The sequence below is a fragment of the Ovis aries genome, chromosome 24, assembly GCF_016772045.2.
Source record: "Ovis aries strain OAR_USU_Benz2616 breed Rambouillet chromosome 24, ARS-UI_Ramb_v3.0, whole genome shotgun sequence".
Lineage (NCBI taxonomy): Eukaryota > Metazoa > Chordata > Mammalia > Artiodactyla > Bovidae > Ovis > Ovis aries.
This window is the reverse complement of record NC_056077.1, coordinates 22,538,891-22,562,725: the sequence shown is the minus strand read 5'-3', so window position 1 is coordinate 22,562,725 and position 23,835 is coordinate 22,538,891. Positions and strand designations below refer to the sequence as shown.

Sequence of the window (23,835 nt, the reverse complement as noted above, 5' to 3'; positions counted from 1 at the left end):
ACACAAGATGTCCTATTTAAGCCTCACAACTCTGTCGAGGAGAATACTGTACCATGCTCCATTTTACAGATGAGAAGCCTGAGGCTTGATGGTCAGTTGGACTTTCCCCAGTTCCTAGAGCTACTGGCTACCACCAGAGCTAGATTTCTGAACACATGTTTGCCCCCAGTAGCTTCCAGGGATTCAGGCGAGGGTTACAGACTCTGCCATTGGTGAGAGCACCTTGCTGTCCTCAAGAGGGACAGGAGGATCCTTCCTAGTGATTGGAGTGTGGATGGGCAAAGCTCAGCTTTCAACGTGGACATGAGTCAGCTTGAGGGCAGGGCAGTGAATTTGTGCAGGAATTACCCAGAAGAAACAAAGCACCCCAGCTCTGTGAGTTACAAGGCAAAACCTTTAATACATGAGTGCTTATTACATTAGCTGCTTCGGGGCTCTGACATCTTTGATTTCTGGTCATGTTATTCTAACACGGAAAGGTGAATGCCTCCCAGGGCCACCTGGGCGGTTAAGTGGCCTGAGGATGTGCATGAGTGGACAATGGGGACACCTGTGCACACACCTGGGGATTTGGAGACCCCGACACCCCCCACCCAGCCACCACCCGTGACTTTGAGTAAAGTCCTCTTCCAAGGAGGGAAGAATGAGGAGGTCCTTCCAGTAAAGAAGGAAGAGAGGAAAACATCTGTCACAGATACACACAGAGAGAAACGACATCATGGGATTGGCTTGAAAAGTGGGGGAAGGGATGGACCGGTTAGGACCTGGAGAGGGAGGGGCGAAGTGTGGGAGAGGGCTGAGTCCATTTGGTTTCATTCTTTGTAAAAAGTAATACCATCACGAGGACCATGCCATGCAACCTCAGAGATTCCTCTGTCCACTTCCCCTCGGGCTGTGCTGGGGCGGAGGGCAGAGGGCTGAGGTCAGTTCAGACGGGCGTGGTGCGCCTGTTGGCCGGATTATTATGCAACGACTCTTTGAACTCTTTGGGCGTGGAGTTGTGGAACTGTAGAAAAGCGTGGTCCCGGTCGGAGTTGAGGAGAGTCCCCATGGTGATCTTTGATGGGTCCCGGGACAGGGTGAACATTGAGATGTCAGTAGAAGGGATGGTGTGGAAGCCTTTGCTGATGGGGGACAGGTCTCGGGATCTGGGTTCCGTGGAGCGGGAACTCGACCGCCTCCGAAATCTATACCTGTAGGGTGGAAGGCGAGCGAAGGTCGATTTCTTCAGGAGCTCCGAGTGGGATTTGGCACGTAACTGCTGATGCTTTTCTATATAGATGTGCACAGCGACGACCCCCACAATTTCCGCGATGATGAAAGAGAAGGCTCCGAAGTAAAAGGACCAGCCATAGGAGTAGCTCTTTTTGGAGTCACGTTGCCCAGGGTCTCCAGCATTGGCTGATATATAAACTATGATGCCGATGATGTTGCTTAACCCTAAGAGAAGGGGAAAGAAAAATACAACCTTTATAAACCACAGAGGTAACGGTCACTTTTAGGCTTGAACTATTTATTTTGAAAATGTGGAGATGACAGGGAGAGAGGAGAATGGATTTATGGCCGGAAATCCAGCTGCTGAACTCTTCTTGCAGGGTCTGTCTCTCGGGAAATGAAAAATTCTGCTGATCCATCCCTGGTGGGAAGCATTCAGCTGAAGAATACACCTTACTCCTCCAGCAAGTGCAGCAGAAATCAAAGTGCATGTATTTTCCCTTAGAAACAGTTCATTCCATCAAAACTTAGTCTTCAGCACTAAGCCATGAGGATGGTGAAATGAACAAGATACAGATCCTTGCCCTTGAGTTCGTCACCATTAGTAGCAGAAACTGACAGGTAAATACAGCAAAATACAGTAAGGGCTCCACCAGAGACACATATAAAATGGTTCAGGAGCAAAAAGAGAGGATGACTAAGCCACTTTGTCCTGAAGACAAGGTGACGTTTGAGCAGGTCCTGAACAGCTCCTGGCTCACCAGGAAATGAAAGGCTATTGCCACCAGAGTTGAGAATAACTTAGAGTAGGGGTCTCGCCTGGATGGTGGGAAAGTTGATGGCATCTTGAGCCTCAATAAGAGGCAGCAGAGAGAGGAGGCTTATAGAAGAAGAATGGGGTTAGAAGCGCTTATTGAGAGTCCAGATATGGCTGCCCAGTGGGTATTTCTGAGTCTGGAATGAAGTCTGGAGAAAGAATGACCCATGGGTAAGGGACAGTAACTAACTATATCTTTTTATCTGCACGGGGGATACAATAATGTTTTAAATTAGCTAATGTTCAAACATCAGGAATTGGGGAATGTGAAGCTGTTGTCCCCAGTAGGCAAGGTCTGCAGACTTGGTGTCCCCAGGTGCCAACAGAATAGGTTTGGAAAGAGCTGCCCAGTTGCTTGGAGAGAAATGGATTCTCTAGGGAGCAGGAGGAAGGAATGAAAGACCCTGAGGGTGTGTGCCTGCTTCTCTCACATGATGTCCAAAGCTGACGATATCTTTTTGTGTCTCTTTGCTTTAGGGGCCTCATCCGAGCCTTATACCGGTAATGACTCAGGGAGGCTTGTACATCAGCTGGAGTCTCCTAGCCTACAAACCCAGGCTGCCTCTACATGGAAGTTGCCCCTTGTTACAGTTCCCAGTGCATACGTGCCGAGTCACTTCAGTCGTGTCTGACTCTTTGCGACCCCGTGGACCGTAGCCCACAAGGCTCCTCTGTCCATGGGATTCTCCAGGCAAGAATACTGGAGTGGGTTGCTGTGCCCTCCTCCAGGGGATCTTCCGGACCGAGGGATCCAACCCAGGTCTCTTACGTCTCCTGAATTGGTAGGCTGCTTCTTTATCACTAGTGCCACCTGGGAAGCCTACGGTTCCCAGTACTAGTTGGTAAATAACCATCTCCACTGGCCTGCTGAGTATCCCCGCCATTGAACACCTCATTCTCTTCCTGGGGATCCTCAAGATTTCCCCAGAGTCCAGCAACCAAAGAGTTAAAGTGTTTTGTTGTTGTTGTTGTTCTTTTTAATTGGGGTATAGATGCTTTGGAACTTCCCACTAGTGGTAAAGAATCTGCCTGCCAATGCAGGAGACCCAAGAGATGTGGGTTTGATCCCCTGGTGTAGGAAGTGGCAACCCACTCCAGTATTCCTGCCTGGAAAATTCCATGGACAGAGGAGCCTGGCAGGCTATAGTCTATGGGTTGCAAAGAGTCGGACATGACTGAGCGGCTGAGCAACGTAGTTGCTTTACAATGTTGTATCAGTTTCTGCTGTATAACAACATGAATCACCTATAGGCATACAAATATCCCCTCCCTCTTGGACCTCTCCACCCTCTATCCCTACCACCCATCTAGGTCACCACCGAGCACCGAACTGAGCTAGTAGGAACCTACAGGAAGTTCCTGCCAGCTATCTGTTTGACGCATGGCAGTACACATATGTCAGTCCCAATTTCCCAATTCATCCCCCTACCTCAGATCCGCACGTCCACTCCCTACCTCTGCATCTCTACTTCTCCCCTGCAGATAGGTTCATCTGCACAAAGGGTGAAAGCTTGGCATAGCCAGGGCCACTCCATCCTGCTCCAGTGCTGCCGTTCTGACTGACTGGTGCTCATGCATTAAAGGGATTCATGTTTTGAATGTGATTCTCTGGCCACTCCATCTAGGACTCTCCCCTAGAAAGCAGGGCCAGGGCCTGCTTCCTCCCTGTCTCCTCTTGGCTTTACCCAGCACGGGCACTCAGCAGGTAGGCAGCGGGTTCTAATCACAGAGCTATTTCTTCATATGGGGGTTGACACGGCCAGCCCTGTGTCAAGCTGCAGAAAACCACAGGGTGAAAAAAAAACCAGTTCCTGTTTCTGGAGTGTCAGTTTGGCTTGAAGATGAGTAGGGAAGACACATTCTTTTATATTAAAATGAACATGGATATAATAAGGAGAAGAGAGCAGAATTCACATGAATTTTTAAGTATAAATGGGAGACAGACTTCAAAGACATTTCAGCTCATGGAAGGCAGCTTCTGGTGATGCCCCCTGACTCCCCAGGGTCACATTTTTCACTCTCCTTTGCCTGCAGGGAAATTTTGGTGGCAAAGTTTGAGAAGCCCTGGAAAGAAGTCTTGCTGAAAAAAAAAAAAAAATAAAGAAGCTCAAAGAGATACTCGGATGTCAGCGCAGGTTAAAGGAGGTGACAAGCCAAGTGAGTTGCCACTTGTTTCTAGGACACTGATGATATGCCAGGCACTGTGCAAAGTCTTTACGTGCATGATCTCAATTAATCATTGCAACAGTCCTGCTTTAAAAAAACAAAAAACCTTTTTTTTTTAACAGATGAGGAAACTGGGACACAGAGAAAATAACTTCCCTAAGTCAACACAGCTAGGAAATGGCCTGTGTGCTTCTGCTAAGCTGCTTCAGTCATGTCCGACTCTTTGCGACCCCATGGACTGTAACCTACCGGGCTCCTCTGTCTATGGGATTCTCCAGGCAGAAATACTGGAGTGGGTTGCCATGCCCTCCTCCAGGAGATCTTCCTGACCCAGGGACTGAGCTGGTGTCTCTTAAATCTCCTCCATGGACAGGTGCGTTCTTTACCACCTGGGAAGCCCCGGGAAATGGCAAAGGTGGGGTTTGAACCCAAGATTGTCTCTTGTTCCCTGAGCTCAGATCTAGCTAGGTTTGGTCACTGCTATGGTCTTATCTCCTTGCCCAGAGCCTGACCCAAAGCAAGAGCACAGTGCATATTTGTTGAATTGAATCAACACGAGAATTAAATGGTACAACATATATAATACCAGCTATTACGCATCTTAGGTGGTGCTAGTGGTAAAGAACCCACCTGCCAATTCAGGAGACGTAAGAGATGCAGGTTTATCCCTGGATTGGGAAGATCTCCTGGAGAAGGACATGGTGACCCACTCCAGTATTGTTGCCTGGAGAATCCCAAGGACAGAGGAGCCTGGCGGGCTACAGTCCAAGCGGTCACAGAGTTGGACACAACTGTAGTGACTTAGCATGCACTATGCATCCCACAGTTACTGCCAGCTAGATGCAGTTCTAGGCATTTTCCATATACCAACTATCTAATCCTCTGAGCAGGCTTAAGAGGTAGAGCCATTATTACCCCATTTTTCAGATGAGGAAACGGAGGCACTGATTGGTTAAGAGACTTGCCTGAGGTTACTGCACAAGGAAGTGGTAGAGCCACGATTTGCCCCAGGCAGCCTGACTTCAGAGCCCACGGTCTTGAGTATAGTGCCCAGTTCCTGGCGCATAGTAGGTACTCAATAAAGGGTTGTTGACTGCTTGCCAGAAATCACAGAACCTTAGAATAACTGAGCAAAAAGAGCCTTAGGGAGTGCTGAATCCTACTTTCACTTTGTAGGTGGAAAAACTGAGGCTTTTTAGGGTCCTCAGGGAGGTCAGTGGTGGGGGGATAGCTAGGATTAGACCCCCAGCTTCTGGCCCCCCCCAGGGCCTTGTTGCTGCCCCTGTGTTCCCCGGTTCACCTGCTGTCTCTCACAACACCCCTTGTAACAAGACGTTTGCTGGTGACACACTCTCCCTTCACAATCCCCTTGGGGGACAAAATAATGATCTTCTCCTGTTTAGGAAACCCTCATGTCAGCACAACACAGCATCCTCTGTGTCAGTCAGAGACCGGGAGGTCTGGAGGGGCCCTCAACAACTAGAATGTGCCTCAAAGCAATGCAAGTCCCTGGGTTTGCCAGCTGTTAGCGTCTGTCCACACAGAGTGTCACCTTTAATAAGATCATAGGCTGATCTTATTCTCCTGACAAGATGGTCTGTGGCTCGAGTTGGTTCCCAGACACTCAGCACTGGATTCCGTCCGCCTTCCCCATTTCCGAGAAGGGGAAAGAGTAGGGAGGAAACTGAGAAGGGTCCTAGGGGGGGCTGGGCTTCCAACTTCAGAACTATTGTGTTGCTTCTACCTTGCTAGAAAATAATATTGTGCTTTTACATCCAACCTCCTTCCAACAACCCTATGAAATAAATACTGGCACTTCCCCTTCCCCTCATTTTACAGTTGAGGAAATCAAGTCACAGGGAGTTGGTAACATTTCCAGGGCCCCATAAGTTTAGCCAAAATTCAAATCCAGGCAGGTAAGCTATTCTTTTTTTTGTGGTGGTTGTTTCGTCACTAAGTCACGTCTGTCTCTTTTGCAACTCCATAGGCTGTAGCCTGCCAGGCTCCTCTGTCCATGGGATTTCCCAGGCAAGAATACTGGAGTGGGTTGCCATTTCTGCCTCCAGGGGATCTTTCCCACCCAGGGATAGAAACCCACATCTCTCGCAACTCCTGCATTGGCGGGCGGATTCTTTAGCACTATCGCCACCTGGGAAGATGCCCCTCTGTTTCTACCCCAGTAAATATTCTGCCATTATGGGTCAAAGTTTGGAGGTCATCATCAAAGAGTTAAGCTCTCTTCCCTCTGTTCACCTCTAAAGCATTTCATTCAGATGGCACTGACTGAAGGGTGAGGTGCAAAGAGACTGCAAAGCAATGAAGGCGTGGAAACCCAGAAGGGAGGGAGATGAGGGGGTGGAGCAGGGATGGAGATAAAGGAGGAGAGAGGAGGCAGAAACAGGAACCCTTCTCGAGACTGCTCATCCTCCTTACCACCCTCTGCCACCTTCCGGTCAGGGCTGCTATTGATAAGATCTTCCCTGAGGGCATCTGAGGCTGCTGGGTTTTCTATTGTTCCCAGAGATGCTCTGGTCAGCCTGAGGATTGAGTGCTTGAAGAACTGTTACCAATAGTTCACCAGTAAACCCAGGTCTCACGGGGCCAGAAATAGTGTATGAGCGTATCCAGAAGTTGGACCCCTTTAAAACACACTGGACTCATCTCTCGGATCACACCTTACACACACCGTACATGCTCCCTGCCCACCCTGAGCAGACATACACAGGCACACTCTTATTAATCATTCTCCCATCTCTGAGCCGACCTAAGTACCCCATCTCCTCCTCATCTTCACTCCATCCACTCTCCAGCTAGAATGTCAGCATCTTTGGTTCTTATTAAAGCCTTTGGTTCTCATTCTTAACACACAGGTCGAACATTTTCTTGCTCCTTCCCTGGAGGGAACCCTGAATAGCATGGCTTTGTCCTTCTGGCCCTGGCTCGGGTTTGGTGTCTGTGATGCTCTCTGGCCGGAGGCGAAGATGCTCACCTGCAGAGACAAAAAAGATCCCCGCGCTGAGGATGACGTTGTGTCTGCTGCGGTGGAACTCGCTGGCTGCCACACAGAGCCCGCCGAAGAAGAGCAGCGTGACGCTGAGGATGGGGAAGACGCTGGAGGCCCTCACAGCCCCTGTGGAGAGAAGGAGAGAGGGTTCTGCCTGCACCCAGCCAGCCCTGGGATCCCCCTCCACGGGCATGGGGGTGACTGGTTGGAGGACAGCACGTGAGCAGAAGGAGAGAGTCTACATCTAACACCCTGGGCTTGGGGTTAACAGTCTGTAGTCATCATCCTGAAATGCATAATAACTTTATCTTTGAATGTGTTTTTCAAATAAGTCTGATGGGCCAATGGAGCATGCGCCATGGGCTTTGAACCTCGACTCAGGTGGCATCCCACGCCCCACCACATTGCTACCTCCCGTTCTCCTTGCGGTGGTTCCTAGCTGCCCCTCCCTCACCCCAACCAGTGACCGCTGCCACCCTTGGCTCCTGGGCATGGACACAGGGAGAATCAGGATTGAGTGCAAGCCCTGGGCACCCTTGAGGGTCCTTATGCCTGAGGGAGTGTGACATTACATAGCAAGTAAAAGACACCATGACAGGTGGAGAGAGAGAAGGCAGAAGAAGGGAAACAGCATTTTGGGCCTGCGTTTTGAACCAGAAACCCCAGATTTTCATTTTGCCCTGGGTCGTGCAATGTAGGTAGCTGGTGGGGCATCCTGGGATTCCCATTAGATCACAAGCTGTCTTTCCCAAAACACACAAACATTCGTTTAGTACTGAGTCTGTCAATGACCATGCAATATCTATTTAGCCACTGGATACACACATGAATTTAGTTAATCATTCATCAAGGCTTCTTGGGCACCTACAAAATGCCAGGGGCTCTGCTGAGTCCTGGCATACTGGCACAAATGTTTAACCTCCCCAAGGGATACAGGCATGGCCCTTCAAAGGGGAAAAAAGGGATGCTAGCTGAGGCCCAGGGCAAGTCTTCGAAACAAGTGTGTTAACTCTTGTTGCTGGATCACAGAGAGGCCCTTAGGTTTTGGGGGAAGGGGCCTTCAGGTGGGGATCCCAGTATTTACCCAACCACTATTAGAGTATTTCCTGGACTACTTGGGCCAGAATATCAGTTGGATAAATTCTGCCTTCATTGAGGTACAAAAGAGCTAAGGTCCCACCCTTACGGGGCTTACATTCTAACAGAGATGACGGGTAGGAGCTGTTACCTAATTGCTAGGGCCCTATGCAGGATGAAAATGCAAGGCCTCTCATTCTAAAATTATTAAGAATTTCAAGATGGCATGGTGACTAGACTTATCATGGCAATCATTTTGAAAATATCAAATCATTTTGTTGTGTAACAGGAACCAACATCATGTTGTAGGTCAGAAAGTGAAAGTGAAAATCACTCAGTCATGTCCAATTCTTTGCGACCCCATGGACCCCAGTCCATAGAGTTCTCCAGGCCAGAATCCTGGAGTGGGTAGCCGTTCCCTTCTCCAGCAGATCTTCCTGAAGCAGGGATCTAACTGGAGTCTCCCGCATTGCAGGCAGATTCTTAACCAGCTGAGCTACCAGGGAAGCCCCAATTGTAGGTCAGATCTACTTCAAAAACAGACTCAGAAAAAGAGACCAGATTCGTGGTTACTAGAGGTGGGGACTAGAGGGAGGGGGAATGAAATGAAGGTGGTCAAAAGGTACAGACTTCCAGGTTATAAGAAAAATAAGTACTAGGGATTTAATGTGCAGCATGGTAAATAAAATTAACACAGCTGGACATTATACATAAAAACTGAGAGAGTAACTCCTGAGAGTTCTCATCACAAGGAAACAAATTTTTTCTGCTTCTTTAATTTTGTGTCTATATGAGATGGTGGATGTTCACTAAACATACTGCGGTCATCATTTCATGATGTATGTAAGTCAAACCATGATGCTGTACACCTTAAATCTATACAGCACTGTTATATGTTATATATCAATAAAACTGGAAGAAAAAATGAAATAAAGGTGACTGTCAAAGGCATATATAAAAAGAGAAGACTTCAAGATAGTGAGAGCAGAGAGCATGGACCCACGTGTGGGCCCTTGAAGGGTGGGGCTGGTAGGGCTGGTGGGGCTGGTGGGGCTGTAAGAACCCAGACTTGAGCTGACCGTGGCATGGACTCGGTTGTAGATGGGTAGTGAGAGACTCAGGATGTATTTTAAAGGTAAATCCTAAAGATCTGGCAGTGGGATGTGAGAGAAAGAGGTGTTGACAATGACTCGAGGGCCTGGTACTTAGCGGCTGAGCAGACGGTAGGATCTTTACAATCATGGCGTGTGTGCAGGAGCAGTAGGGCAGCGGGAAAAGGTGGTCAGTGCATTTTTGGTGTTGAAGTTCAAGCTCAGTGTTCGGAACTTCACGGCCCTGTGGGTTTTCTCACAGATTCAGCTGCTGCTGCTGCTGCTGCTAAGTCGCTTCAGTCATGTGCGACCCCATAGATGGCAGCCCACCAGGCTCCCCTGTCCCTGGGATTCTCCAGGCAAGAACACTGGAGTGGGTTGCCATTTCCTTTTCCGATGCATAAAAGTGAAAAGTGAAAGTGAAGTCACTGAGTCGTGTCCAACTCCCAGTTATCCCATGGACTGCAGCCTACCAGGCTCCTCCGTCCATGGGATTTTCCAGGCAAGAGTACTGGAGTGGGGTGCCATTGCCTTCTCCGGGATTCAGCTGCAGCCCTTCCTACGGCTACAGCGTGGCGGTATTCACGCTCCAAATGCACGGGCTGGGCTCTGCTTTTCTTGTTGCTGTTGTTTTGTCTTTTTCACGGAAAACGTTTTCTGCAAGTTTGGTAGCTGATTTGGGATCTGCCTGGGAGGGCTGATGGAGGAGAACTGGGGTGAGATTCTCTTCATGAAAAGAAGAAAATGAAAAAAATTCTAGCTTTTGTTTAGGGATGACCACCCCAAGTCACTCAGTGTTGACGTCTGGGCAGACCAGGATCCCAGTAACTGTCCCTGTTGCGATGGGAAAGTTTTGGGAGAGGCTTCAAACTAATTGGAAACCTTGATAGGAGACCTGAAGCATGAAGGGAGGGTTCCTGGCTGTCCTGACCCTGGGAGGGTGATTAGATCAGTCCCCATCCTGGCTTCAGGCCAGTCAGTCACTATCCAGGAGTCCTGGCCTAGGCCTGTCTTGCCCTGCACATCTGGGGTCCCACACAGGCTTGCAGGAGGCAGGGCAGGCCCCCTGGTTCCTCTAGTGCCCATGTCAAGCGGTATCCTGGGAAGTAAGCTCTCAGGTCTTTGGTGGGCATAGCTTATTTATAGCATCTAAATATTTACCCATACGGCCTATGAGTTTCCATATGAACCTTGGCCCTGGGCCCCACAAATATTAGGAGTGGTTCTACCCCCAGTGATATCAAGGACTTGTTAGGAACTCTTGCACAGATCTCTGAAGCAATCGTTTGCATTGTGTCCTCAATGGGAATTGCTGGAATATTCAATGTGATGAGTTCAACTGATTAAAGGAGAGCACCTTAAAAACAATTTTTTTAAAAAAATTTCAAAGTATGATTACAGTGTGATTATGCCCGAAGGAGATGATCTGAACGTTGGAAGCTACTGAATTGCGTTGGTTGTGTGTATTTGCAATGTGTGGCTGTGAGACGTGGGAACGTGGTTGCTTCCTATGTAGTGTGGGAACCATCTGGAAACCAGGCGGTGGCCAGATCCCATCTCTGCCCCACGGGTGGGATCAGAGCAGGTTCTAAAGACTCTTGGCTACAGGTGCCAGCCTCACACAGGATGTGCTCTGCCGCCACTTTCTCCTAAGTCAGGTGGAGTCTACCCTTGATTCATTCATCTTTTTTTTGTTTGTTTGTTTTTTGTTTTTTTTGGCTGTGATGCATGGCCTGTGGGATCTTAGTTCCCTCACCAGGGATCAAACTCCAGCTTCAACAGTGAAAGCACCAAGTCCTAACCAATGAACTGCCAGGGAATTCCCAACCTTGGATTTGGTTTATCTAGATGAACAAGAAGGTTTTTGTCTGGCTTCAGGACAATTAAAGAGGTCTTACTGTCTTCTTTCCCTGTTTCTCCTTCCTAATCTAAATGGGGCTAAGCTGTGGTCCTAGGAGTGGGGAGGGAAGCTTGTTCCAGGGTAATTTCACCTTTGTTGTCTGAGCAGGGCTTGGCCAGGTCCAGTGCTATGTTAGGGATTTCTCTGGTCTAGGGATCCCCAACCTTCAGGCCCTGGACCGCTTCCCATCTGTGGTCTGTTAAGAACCAGGCTGCACAGCAGGAGGTGAGCGGCGGGCCAGTGGGTGAAGTTTCATCTGTATTTACAGCTGCTCCCCATCACTCATGTTACTGCCTAAAGTCCGCCTCCTGTCAGATCAGTGTCCTTAGACTCTCATAGGAGCTGGAACCCTATTGTGCTTGAATCTTCCATCCCCTCCACCCCCACCCCTGCTGCCCATGGAATAATTGTCTTCCATGAAACCAGTCCCTGGAGCCAAAAAGGCTGGGGACCAGTGCTCAAGTCAATAGGACCTGTGAACGATTAAACCTTCTGCTATAGGTTTAAGCTGTAACCTCCCCAACCACATATAAGAAAGAAGAAAAAGCAAATTGGTGTGGGGAATCCCATCCTCCTGGGGTGTGGTCGCAGCAGGAACTAGCAGCATGTGGACTGTACGGGCTGGAGACCCGTACAGGAACGGGACCCTGGCTCCACGTGACTGGGTCAGGGGTTCCAAAATTCCAGCAGGAAATTCATGTGCTTGGGAAGGTCCCTCCTTAACCTGGTTTGGTGGCTGATGGTGAGGACTTTTACCTTTCAAGAGGGGAGATATATATTTTGTTGGAAAAGAGGTACATCTCTTGGAAGAATTTAAAATCAGTTTTACAAGTTATGCAATAGAACTCACAGTTCTGTTTCATCCCCAGCAAGGCAAACATCAAAGTAGGGAAGAAAAGTAAAAACTTAGGCACTCTGGTAAAACCCCACTTGTGATGGCTTTAGAATAATCCTTTTTTGAGGAAGTCCAAGTAATAATAATCTATGCCATCCCCCAGACTCTGGTCAAGCTCCCTCTCTAAATGTGGCTTCTATTCCCACATCAGATCTTTTTGAGCTGCTCATATAAACCCTAGGCAGCATTGGACAAATCCAAGTAGCTGAAAAAAGAGAAATAATATGTTTATGTTTTAAAATTTAGCTTAGAAGTGTCTGTTTCTTTCAAACTGATCCCCCAGCACCACTTATATTGTTATGTGATTAAAGGCTCATATGAATACCCACAGCCCCTCTGCAGACTAGCAAGCATGAGTAGAGTGAAAACTGATTTTAATTGTAAAACACTCCGCTTGAGTTATGAGTTACAGGCATAATCAGAATACCACAATTTCTTGAAGTTTTTATTGATATTACTGAAGTAGTTTTTAAAAAAATGTTACATTTAACACTCTCTAATAGTAAATTAGTCAATGCCTTAAGATTTTCCTTTTGAGGAAACTCAGGCTCCTTGTTGAAGAAATTCTATTTAAATTACATTATTTCCAATTCTCTCTGTGCCAGGATCAATGTCAGGCCCTTGGCTGCTGTTGGCCTTGGCTGTTGTTCATCCCATGCCACAAAAAAGAGCCAACACGTATGGTTTCAGGCGGTGGGTAATGTGCATCAGCTTATTTAATTTTTGCGACCCTGTTAAATAGATGACGTTATAGTCTTCATTCCTGACTATAAAGAAAGGTGAGAGACTTTTTGATGATGTAGTTTTGATTTGCGTTTCTCTAATTATTAGTGATGTTGAGCATCTTTTCATGTGTTGGGTGGCTATCTGTGTGTCTTCTTTAGAGAGAGGTTTATTTTAGGTCTTCCACCCATTTTTTGATTGTGTCATTTGTTTTTGTTTTGTGATATTGAGCTACATGAGCTCTTTGTATGTTTTGGAGATTAATTCCTTGTCAATTGCTCTGTTTGCAAATATTTTCTCACACTCCGAGGATGGTCTTTTTGTTTTGTTTATGGTTTCCTTTACTGTGCAAAAGCTTTTAAGTTTAAGTAGGTCCCATTTGTTTATTCTTATTTTCATTATTCTAGAAGGTGGTCAAAAAAGATCTTGCTGCAATTTATGGCAAAGAGTGTCCTGCCTCTGTTTTCCTCTAAGAGTTCTATAGTGTTTGGTCTTACAATGAGAGGCAAAGCAACCTGGTCCAGATCTAACCCAGCTAGTAGGGTGTAGTGGAATAAAAGCCCTGGTTGACAGAATCCAGAGCCTTTGCTCAGCATACCCTACTGCCTCCTGCATTCTGTGTTCATGACAGTTCACATCATATCAGGGCCACGGACCTTGGGACAGTCTACGGGGAGACACTGGCCCTGCCCCAGTGCTGTTGAAACGGAAGAAGGGTGAACCTTGGTTTACATTTATTCTCCCAGGCCTTGCCCTTTAGGACCTCGCCCATTAGCACTTCATCCATTAGCACCTCACCCATTAGCACTTTGCCCATTAGCACCTCAAATCCACCCTCTGGGGCAAGCGAAAACTTGTATTCAAGTTGAAGAAAACCCTTAGATTTTCTTATAAGTGGACTAAAAAGAACTTTGAGGTTTGGTTCACCTTTCTTTTTTTTTCTTTTCCTGTTTCTAGTTCATGGAAATGAAAGAGACTCAGATATCAGAACTGCCTGAATGTCTCTGTCTAGTAGCAAAGATTTTCCTGAAGCTTCACTGCACATATCCTTTTCTGAGGCTAGGTATTGGGAGCCTCAAACTCAGAGGCAGCTGGGTGACTGCAGGGCACCCCTCCTCACCACCCTCCCGCCAGGGGGACCCTGGAAGTCAGGGAAACTTACGCAGGAGATACTCAGCTGTATCCTGTTCGTAGTCAGCATCTTCGGGGAAGTGATCAATTTTCTTGCACACGCCTCGGAAAGTCCCTGTGGAAACAAGTGTGGCCCTGAGTTGGGGGAGGGGGGCAGAAAGAGCACCTGGGCCCAGCCTGGGGCTTCTTCTCTCCCACAGTGAAGATCCTTCAGACTTGTGGGTTCTGCCTTGGTGGGTCAGTCAGCATCTTTCTTGGGGCACAGAAAGGAGATTAGCAGAGGAAAAAAATAAATCAAGCTGGAGACGGAAACTTTCTGCTTAGATTTTGCATGATCCTGGGATCTATTTAGAAGGGCAAAGAGCTAGGAAGCATAAGCACTCATCATGAGAGCTGTTATTTTTTCCCAGTCAATGAAGGGAAAGGGGAAAAGAAAGTGGAATACACGTGTGTGTGTGCGTGTGCATTCTAAGCTGCTTCATTGTGTCCAACTCTTTGCAATCCCGTGGACTGTAGCCCGCCAGGCTCCTCTGTCCATGGGATTCTCCAGGCAAGAACACTGAAGTGGGTTGCCATTTCCTCCTCCAGGCGATCTTCCCAACCCAGGGATCAAGCATGTGTCTCCTGTGGCTCCTGCATTGTAGGTAGATTCTTTCCTGCTGAGCCACCAGGGAAAACACAGTGGGTAGGCATATATGTGTGTATATATATATTTATATATAAAAACTTACCGTCCCATTTTACAGATGAAACAACTGGCCAATAGCATTGTGCTTAGGGACTTCCCTGGTGGTCCAGCGGGTAAGGATCCACCTTGCAATGCAGAAGACTTGGGTTCGATCCCTGGTCAGGGGAACTAAGACCCCCTCATGCTGCAACAAAGCCCCAAGGAGCCAAATAAATATTTTTGCGGGGAGTGGGAGAGAGGCTCGTGAGGGAAGGGATATATTTTAATATATAGTTATGACTGATTCGAGTTGTTGTACGGCAGAAACCAGCACAACATTGTAAAGCAATAATCTTCCAATTAAAAAACAAAACAAAACAAAACTGTGCTTGCGCTCAAATGCATAAGTGGTGAGCCAGAACACAGTCAAGGTCTGCTGACTCCTCAGTGTGGATTCCAGGCACGGATTCGGAGTAACCCACTCTCCCTGATAGATAACATAGGATAGTCCCCTTTGATGATCCCCTTGCCTGGAACCACAGCTTGCTGGGCTCTGCTGTGCGGCTTACTCCTTCAGGAGGACCGAATTGCGCGCGTATATCCTGGGGAAATGACTGTCGGCCTTCTCTTTCCTTTTCTTCCTTCGCCATCAGCCTGAGTTAACTCATTGCGGGTGTTTGATAATCGTTGTGGGTGTTTGTTAACTAGCCAATTAGCCAGTCTCCCAGGGCAGTTAATGGCTCTGCCAGTTCTCATAAACGACAAACAATTTCAGAACCTCTCACCACAACAGAGCGTGAAATTATGCCTATTGTTCTTGTCTCTGCCCGTAGAGATGCTGCGGAGGTGAGGGGCCAGGTGGTGTCGAGGACCACAGACAAGGCTTACATTCACACACAGCTGGGCTTATATTTTCAGAGTAGTTACTGTAAGAATTAAATAAGATCATATATGAAGTAAGATAATTTTTGCAAAGCTCTAGGCGCATCATTATAATGGCTAGCACCTTTGAAGTGCTTCCAGCGGGCAAGGCACAGAGCTGAAACCTACATTCTTCTCATTTACTCTCATCCACCACCCTAGGAGGGAGGGACTATTCACACTGACTTGCGATGATGAGCCAGTGCAGGATTGCAGAGGAGAGAGGGTTGTCACAGCTGGTGAAGGGAAGAGTCAATATTTGCATCTGGCTTTACCATTACACTATGTCTATCATTATTTGATAATAATAGGAGCGCTATGCATTTAAAAAAACATTTTATTTATTTATTTGGCCCCACAGGATCTTAGTTGCGGCATGCAGGATCTAGTTCCCCGACCAGGGATCGAACCTGGGCCCCCTGCATTGGGAGCACGGAGTCTTAGCCACTGGACCACCAGGGAAGTCCCGTGTCATGTATATTCTTAAAGTTTTGCTTTATTAAAGTGTAGTTGATTTACAATGTTCTGTTAGTTTCTGCTGTTCACCAAAATTATTCAGTTATACGTGTATATATATATATATAATTTTCATATTTTTTCCCCTGATGTCTTATTACAGAATATTAAATATAGGTCCCTTTGCTATACAGTAGGACCTTGTTGCTTATCCATCCTATATGTCGCAGTTCGCATCTGCTAATCCCAAACTCCCAATCCATCCCTCTCCCTACCTCTCCCCGGACCCTGACCCTTGGCAACCACAAGTCTATTCTGTATGTCTGTGCATCCATTTCTGCTTTGTGGAGGTTCATTTATGTCATATTTCAGATTCCACATATAAGTAGTATCATATAGTATTTGCCTTTCTCTTTCTGACTTACTTCACTGACTATGATAATCTCTAGGTTCATCCGTGTTACTGCAAACAGCATTATTTCATCCTTTTAAATGGCTAAGTAGCGTCCCATTGTGTATACGTACCACATCCTCTTTATCCGTTCCTCTGCTGATGGACATTTAGGTTGCTTCCTTGTCTTGAGGAGTGCCATGTATTTAACCCACACTACAAGTATGCCCCAAACCAGAGGCATTTCACAGAAAATGCCATGCGATATGAGCCCATTCTCTTGGTTCTGATTCTCCACTATTCAGGTAGAGAAGGGACTCAGAACCAAGAAGGGGAGTCTTGGAGAGAAGGCTTGAAGACTCAAAGAAATTCTTGGAAGAAGGACAAACTCAGAACTCTTCCCTGATATTGAGAAAAGGCCTTCCTTTTTCTTGTTTGGATTTGAGACTTTCAGCCACAGATTCCTGTTTGTTTTTAAGCCCCACTGCCTTCCACCTGGCTGGATAACAAATCAGAATAAGTCACACATGTGAAGCTCTTACCGTGTACCACATGCCATTCTAAATACTTTACAGGTTTTATCCTCTCTAGCACTCAAGACAGCCTGGTGAGGTACCTGGTATTATGAGCCCTATTTCACAGATGAGGAAATCTATAAAGCAGGTGATTTCCCCAAGGACACAGGTACAAGTGACATACTCAAATGTAAGTCTTTCAGACTCCCAAGCCAAGGTCATAATCACTACTCAGAACTGCACTGTCTTCAACACATTTTAGAGTCGTAAGCAAAGTCCTTTGCCAGATGGCTCTATGACCATTTCATGGTTCATCCACTGTTATAAACCAGACCACAGGATGGTGGTTTTTCCATCCACTATTGGAGAAGGCAATGGCAAGCCACTCCGGTACTCTTGCCTGGAAAATCCCATGGATGGAGGAGCCTGGTAGGCTGCAGTCCATGGGGTTGCTGGGAGTGGGACACGACTGAGCGACTTCACTTTCACTTTTTACTTTCATGCATTGGAGAAGGAAATGGCAACCCACTCCAGTATTCTTGCCTAGAGAATCCCAGGGATGGAGGAGCATAGTGGGCAGCCATCTATGGGGTCGCACAGAGTTGGTCACGACTGAAGCGACTTAGCCGCAGCATGCTTTTTCCAGGATTTACATCAGAGGCCACTGGGCAGGGCAAGAAGCGTGGTTGTAGGACCACCTATTAATAGCTATTTCACATTCTCAACAAGAGATTTCATAGGAAGGAAAAGTTCAGCTGAAGATTAAATGTGAAAACTACTGAAGCAGACCAGTCAGAACCACAAGGGACTAGAGAGCTACACACATGCCCGCATCTGCTTGTGAAATGCACCTTACCTAAGGTGGCTTAAGGCAGCTTGAAACTAGGACGCAGAGCCAGCAAACACCAGTGGCTCCTGGAGAAACGGTCAAGAATTTTAAGTTGTCTAAAGCATCACACCACCGGTTTTGTACAGCCTACTAGCTGAGGCTGTTTTTTGCATATGTAGATGGTTGGAAAAATCAAAAGAAGAATGTTGTTCATGGTACATTAAAAGAAAAAAAAAAACGATGAAATTCAACTTTCAGAGTCTGTAAATAAAATCATATTGAAACCCAGCCATGCCCGTTTGTTTACGGTTTTTGTGCCAAAATGGCAGAGCTGAGAAGTTGTGGTAGAGACAGCAAAGCCGAAATTATTGACTGTTTGCCTAAGGAGGCTTCCCAGGTGGCTCTGGTGGTAAAGAAGCCACCTGCCGATGCAGGGGACATAAGAGATGTAGGTTTGATCCCTGAGTTGGGAAGATCCCCTAGAGGAGGGCATGGCAACCCACTCCAGTATTCTCACCTGAAGAATCCCATGGACAGAGAAGCCTGGTATGTTATAGTCCATGAGGTTGCAAAGAGTGAGACACGGACTGTGTACAAACTGCGGTGGGGGCAAAAATGGGAAACAAATGGGCCTTCTTGGGGCTGGAGAACTTAATCCAAGCTGGAGCTTCTGAAGCAGATAATGTTCATCTAGGGCAAATTTGGACTGCAGAATGTTCTGTTTGGTGTGTTTGTTTATGTTCTGTTTCCCACTTGTATTTTATTGTATTTTGATTTTACATTTTAAGAATATTTTTGAATTAATTACGTTTGGCCGTGCTGGGTCGTATTTGCTGCATGTGGGCTTGCTCGTGGGCTTGCTCTAGTTGGGGAGGCTTGGGGATAGGTGGCGTCTCTCTTTGCGGCGGCTCCTCTTGTTGCAGAGCATGGGCTCTAGGGCACGTGGGCTTCAGTAGTTGCAGCTCCCAGGCTCTAGGGTGCAGGTTCAGTAGCTGTGACTCATGGGCCTAGTTGCTCCTGAACATGTGGAATCTTCCCAGAGTAGGGATCGAACCCATGTCCCCTGCACTGGCAGGTGGATTCTTTATCACTGGACCACCAGGGAAGTCCTGTATATTTTTATAAGTATATTGCTGCAATTTAAAATTCAGGATATGTCCCAGGAAAATCTGATTAGCAGCTTCTCTTGAGCAATGGGGCGTTCTGTCCCACGTGTCCATGTGAAAACAATCCCCAGCACCTAGGGATCAGTAACCCCTCCCCAGCTTTGGACTGGATGTGAGTTTCTATAGTTGGCCAAAGTCCCCACCCGGCTCTACGTCACTTGAGCTACCTGTGGTGAATTACCTCTCCAAATCTCAATTTCTTCTTCTCCTACAGAATGAAGATAATAACAATAATAACTTCATGAGGTTGTCATGAGAATTAATCGAGGCTGTAATAGTAGCGCTGTACTCAGCAGTTCCTACAGAACTCTTAATCAGGCAATGATGTAAGGCACTTAGTATAGTTCCTGGCACATAGTAAGAACTCAATAAATTATAACTATTCCTACCATTGGCTTGGGGAGGTATTTTAGAACCAGAAGAGACACATTGGTGCCATGATGAGATTTTAAAAAGCAATACAAAAGGAAAGGGAATCAAGACTTTCCCTGAGGAAGACTCCACACTCAAAATGAAGCTGCTGGCACCATAAGTCATACACTCATCAAAAAGTGAACTTGGCCATTCATACAAGTAGCATATTGCCAGCTCCCAGAAATAACCACTGTTTAGCATTTCTGTATGTTTCCTTCCAGCCTTCTCCCCGCACCCCCCAGGCTGTAACACACAAATAGTTTTTTTAAAAAAATCAAGATTTTGCCGTTCTTATTCTCACTTATATTTTCTCATCAGTATTTCCCCACATCAGTAAAATCTAAGGAAAACAAAGGATGGGATTGGACTTGCCCATGAATTGCTGAGGGTGGAGCCAAGAGAGATGCTGAAAACAGGTATCCTGCAAGGATGAAGTCAGGATACAGAGATAAGCACTGTCTTAGTACAGCTGAGGCTAAGACACTGGGGCTGAGAGAAGCAGAAACCAGGAATGTGGTTCACCAGGAGAGGGCTCGGTAGTGGGTGGTCTAGGAGACAGACCAGCAGTTACAGGTGAGAGGTGATGGGAACCCCAAGTAGAGCACATAGGCAGCTAGGCTGTGAGAACTCACAGACCTCAGGACCCCAAAAAGAGCTTTGGAATGACAGGGAGACCCAAGAGAGATTTCCTGACGTGCTGACGTGTAATTACAAGGACTGGATTTGGGGTGACAACAAGCCTCATCCTGCAGAGAAGTTTACACTAATGGCTCATCTCTGGCTCTGACAATAGAAGAATACTTCTTTCCTATGAGGGAGGCACCTCCTTTAAACCAACAATCCTTTTCAAAGGTCAAACCCTAGAAATAGTCCCATTACAATCAAGAATGAGATATGAATGGCCACAATTGCCTCTATTATGTACCATGGTTCTACAAGCTCCGGAACAAGAAGAAATAAAACAGAATTAAGAGTTATACACAATAAAACATAGGGTAAAATGATCATTTCTTTCCAGGTGATCGAATAGTCTATTTGGTAATGAAAGCTGGAGGCAATTCACTATGAAAAAAATAGTAGATGAATGAAAGAAGGCAGGAAGGTGGCTCCTGGTAAGATATTAAACCATAAAACAAAGCTGTAATAATTAAGTCATTGTGGTACTGACATTGACAAAGTACATTTATTAGGATATTTTTTTCAAAGCAGAGAAATGTTACAAAGAAAATAAGAAGCAATCCATTATTCCGTATTCAGATAACCCCTGTTAAACTAAAAGAATATATATGTACGTAGTTAGAAAATGCAAACAGTAATATATAGAAAAGGCATAAGATTAAAGTAAAAGCGCTTCCTTCATCGCCCAAAAATTCTCTCACTTGATAACTTCGTAGAGTGATTTGTGTTAACTGAATGTTGAATGAAATCATGTCTAAACTGAGATCTGAAGGTTAATTAAAAGTTAATCAGAGTAAGGGAAGTGTGTGGCTCCAGGCACAGTAGAATAACTTGTGAGATGATCAGAGGGAGTGAGTGAAAGAAAAACTCATTTGGGTCCTCTGAGTAGTTCAAGGTGTTAAGGGGATCGATGGTGGCTGGTCTGGGAGACAGATCCAGTAGCCACTGGTGACAGGTGATAAGGTGATGGATACCTGGGGCAGGGCAGGCATGAGAACTGGGCTGTGAAGATTGATTGCTTCAACCTCCCGCTCCCTCCCTCCCTCCCTCCTTCCTTCCTTTCCTTCTTTCCATCCTTCCCCCAAATTTATCAAACACCCACGGTGTACCAGAGCTGTTTTAAGTCCTAGGAATTGACTAGTGGCCAAGACAGAGAAGATTCTGGTCCTCAGAATTTATATCCTCGCTGGAAAAGAGAGTCTATAGACTATTCAATAAAAGAATAAGAAAACTTTGCTGTAAAGAAACCTACAGGATAATGTGATGGTAGGGGAGATGGTTGGCAACTTGGGGCAGGGTGGTCCAGGGGAACATATGAGCTCAGACCTGAGTGCAGAGAAGGAGTCAGTGGTGTGAAGAGCCGAGAAAGGGCTTTCCAGGCCAAGGGCAGTGCAAGTGCCAAGGCTCTGGGGTTGGGAATGAGCTTGGGGAACAGAAAGGAGGCCAGTGGGTGGAAGAGGGCTTCTTGTGGGGGTGTTACTGGGTCCATCAGCTGCCCTTCAAGCTGTCCTTTGAGCACCGAGGTCTATGGAATATCTCGGAGGCTGGGTTGCACAAGGACCAAGGTCGCCTCCATCTCTTCCTTAGGGTCGAGGTAACCTAAAGGATCTACATGGCCTTGATGGGCTTCCAGACATGCAAGGGAGGCAGCCAGGCTGGGGAGGGAGCCCAGAAAATGGGATGTTTGTGCTTTTAACTCATAAAGGCCTTGTCACATATCTCCAGGGAAAGTGGTGTTTCCACGTTCCCTGGCTCAGTCTCCATCCTGAGTATTTCCTTTCAGATCTGAGTACCGTGGGCACCCAGCCTGATCTTGGGAAATGGCCATCAACAATCGTGAAGTGGGGATTAGGCTGCTTTGCTTGGAATTCCTTTTTTTTTTTTTTCAAGTTCTTTTAAACTGAAGCATAGTTGATTTACAACACTGTGTTAGTTTATACACACACACATATCCATTTTTCTCAGCTTCTTTTCCCTTATAGGTTATTATAAAATATTGAATATACTTTTCTGGAATTTTTACAAACAAGTCAGATTCTTGTAATTTGGAGAAATAAAGGCTGTACCCTTTAAGAGATGGGAATACCAGACACCTTACCTTCCTCCTGAGAAACCTGTATGCAGGTCAAGAAACAATAGTTAGAACTGGACATGGAACAATGGACTAATTCCAGATTACTCCCTTGATGTCAGTACATCAAGGCTCTATATTGTCACCCTGCTTATTTAACTTGTATGCAGTGTACATCATGTTAAATGCTGCGTTGGAGGAAACACAAGCTGGAATCAAGATTGTTGGGAGAAATATCAATAATCTCAGCTATGCAGATGAAATTGGCACAAAGTGAAGAGAAACTAAAGAACCTCTTGATGAAAGTGAAAGAAAAGAGTGAAAAAGTTGGCTTAAAACTCAACATTCAAACAACAAAGATCATAGCATCCGATCCCATCACTTCATGGCAAATAGATGGGGAAACAATGAAAACAGTGACAGACTTTATGTTCTTGCACTCCAAAATCACTATAGATGGTAACTGCAACCATGAAATTAAAAGTCACTTGCTCCTTAGGAAAAAAAAATGATGAACTTTGCATATTAAAAAGCAGAGACATCACTGTGCCAACAAAGGTCCACATAGTCAAAGTTATGGTTTTTCCAATAGTCATGTATGGATGTGAGAGTTGGACCATAAAGAAGGCTGAGCACCAAAGAATTGATGCTTTCAAATTGTGGTGCTGGAGAAGACTCTTGAGAGTCCCTTGGACTGCAAGGAGATCCAACCGGTCAATCCTAAAGGAGATCAGTCCTGAATATTTATTGAAGGGACTGATGCTAAGGCTCCAATACTTTGGATCACCTGATATGAAGAACTGACTCACTGGAAAAGATCCTGATTCTGGGAAAGATTGGGGGCAGGAGGAGAAGAGGGCGACAGAAAATGAGATGGTTGGATGGCATCACCGGTGGACGTGAGTTTGAGCAAACCCCGGGAGACAGTGAACGACAGGAAAGCCTGGCATCCATGGGGTCACATAGAATCAGACACGACTGAGCAACTGAACAACAACCTCTTCAGCACGTATATATTTGACTTAGAAAGAGGTTTTCCAGTGGCACAGTCATAAGAACAAAGCTTTGGAGCCCTCAGGCCTGAGTTCAAATCTCTGTTCTACCACTGACTAACTCATTGGTTGAGTGACCTTGGATGACTTATTTATTCCACTGAGCCTCAGTCTCCTGTAAGAAAACAATAATCTGCAAATAACTTCTCAAAGAAATAAGTATATTACCTGATGTTTGTTTAGATGTGCCCTGTGCCATGCATCAAGTTAAGGGATCTTTGGGTAGTGCTTGCAACCCTATAAAGCAGGCTCTCCTGCTGGTTGGAGATTGGAGTGAGGAGCATGGATTCTGGAGCCAAACTGCCTGACTGTGAGTGCTGGCTGTGTTGCAAGTCACTGAACTGACGTGTATCTCAGTTTCCTGTCTGTAAACTGAGAATACTGGTGGTATATAGCTTGTGGGGTTTAATGAGGATTAAGAGTTAATATTTGTCTAGAGCTTTAGATCGATGGTTACTATTATGTGTGTGTTAATCCAATCAATCCACTTATAGACAGGAAACCTGAGGCCTAAAACCAAGATCTAACTTCAGAGCCTGAGGTCTTAGCAAAGTCCCCTAAATGGTACTAACATAGTGCTGAGCCCCAAGAAGGGTGTTAACAAAGGACAGTTACTGGGACTTCCCTGGCAGTCCAGTGGTTCAGGCTCGAAGCTT

General features: G+C 46.3%; 1 protein-coding gene and 1 non-coding gene across 2 annotated transcripts in view; both read right to left on the bottom strand.

The window, feature by feature from the left end:
- Positions 1 to 374: 374 nt before the first annotated feature.
- Positions 375 to 23,835, bottom strand: part of CACNG3 (calcium voltage-gated channel auxiliary subunit gamma 3) — a 96,977-nt gene continuing 73,516 nt past the window's right edge. Inside the window, exons 2-4 of the mRNA XM_004020842.5 lie at positions 14,051 to 14,134; positions 7,188 to 7,328; positions 375 to 1,440 (exon numbers count right to left, since the gene is read on the bottom strand). Of these exons, the coding sequence (XP_004020891.1) occupies positions 929 to 1,440; positions 7,188 to 7,328; positions 14,051 to 14,134 (737 nt within the window). The 3' untranslated portion in view covers positions 375 to 928. The remainder of the gene's footprint in view (positions 1,441 to 7,187; positions 7,329 to 14,050; positions 14,135 to 23,835) is intronic.
- TRNAG-CCC (transfer RNA glycine (anticodon CCC)) lies at positions 15,997 to 16,069 on the bottom strand. Its single transcript has one exon. It is a non-coding gene; the product is annotated as a tRNA-Gly (tRNA).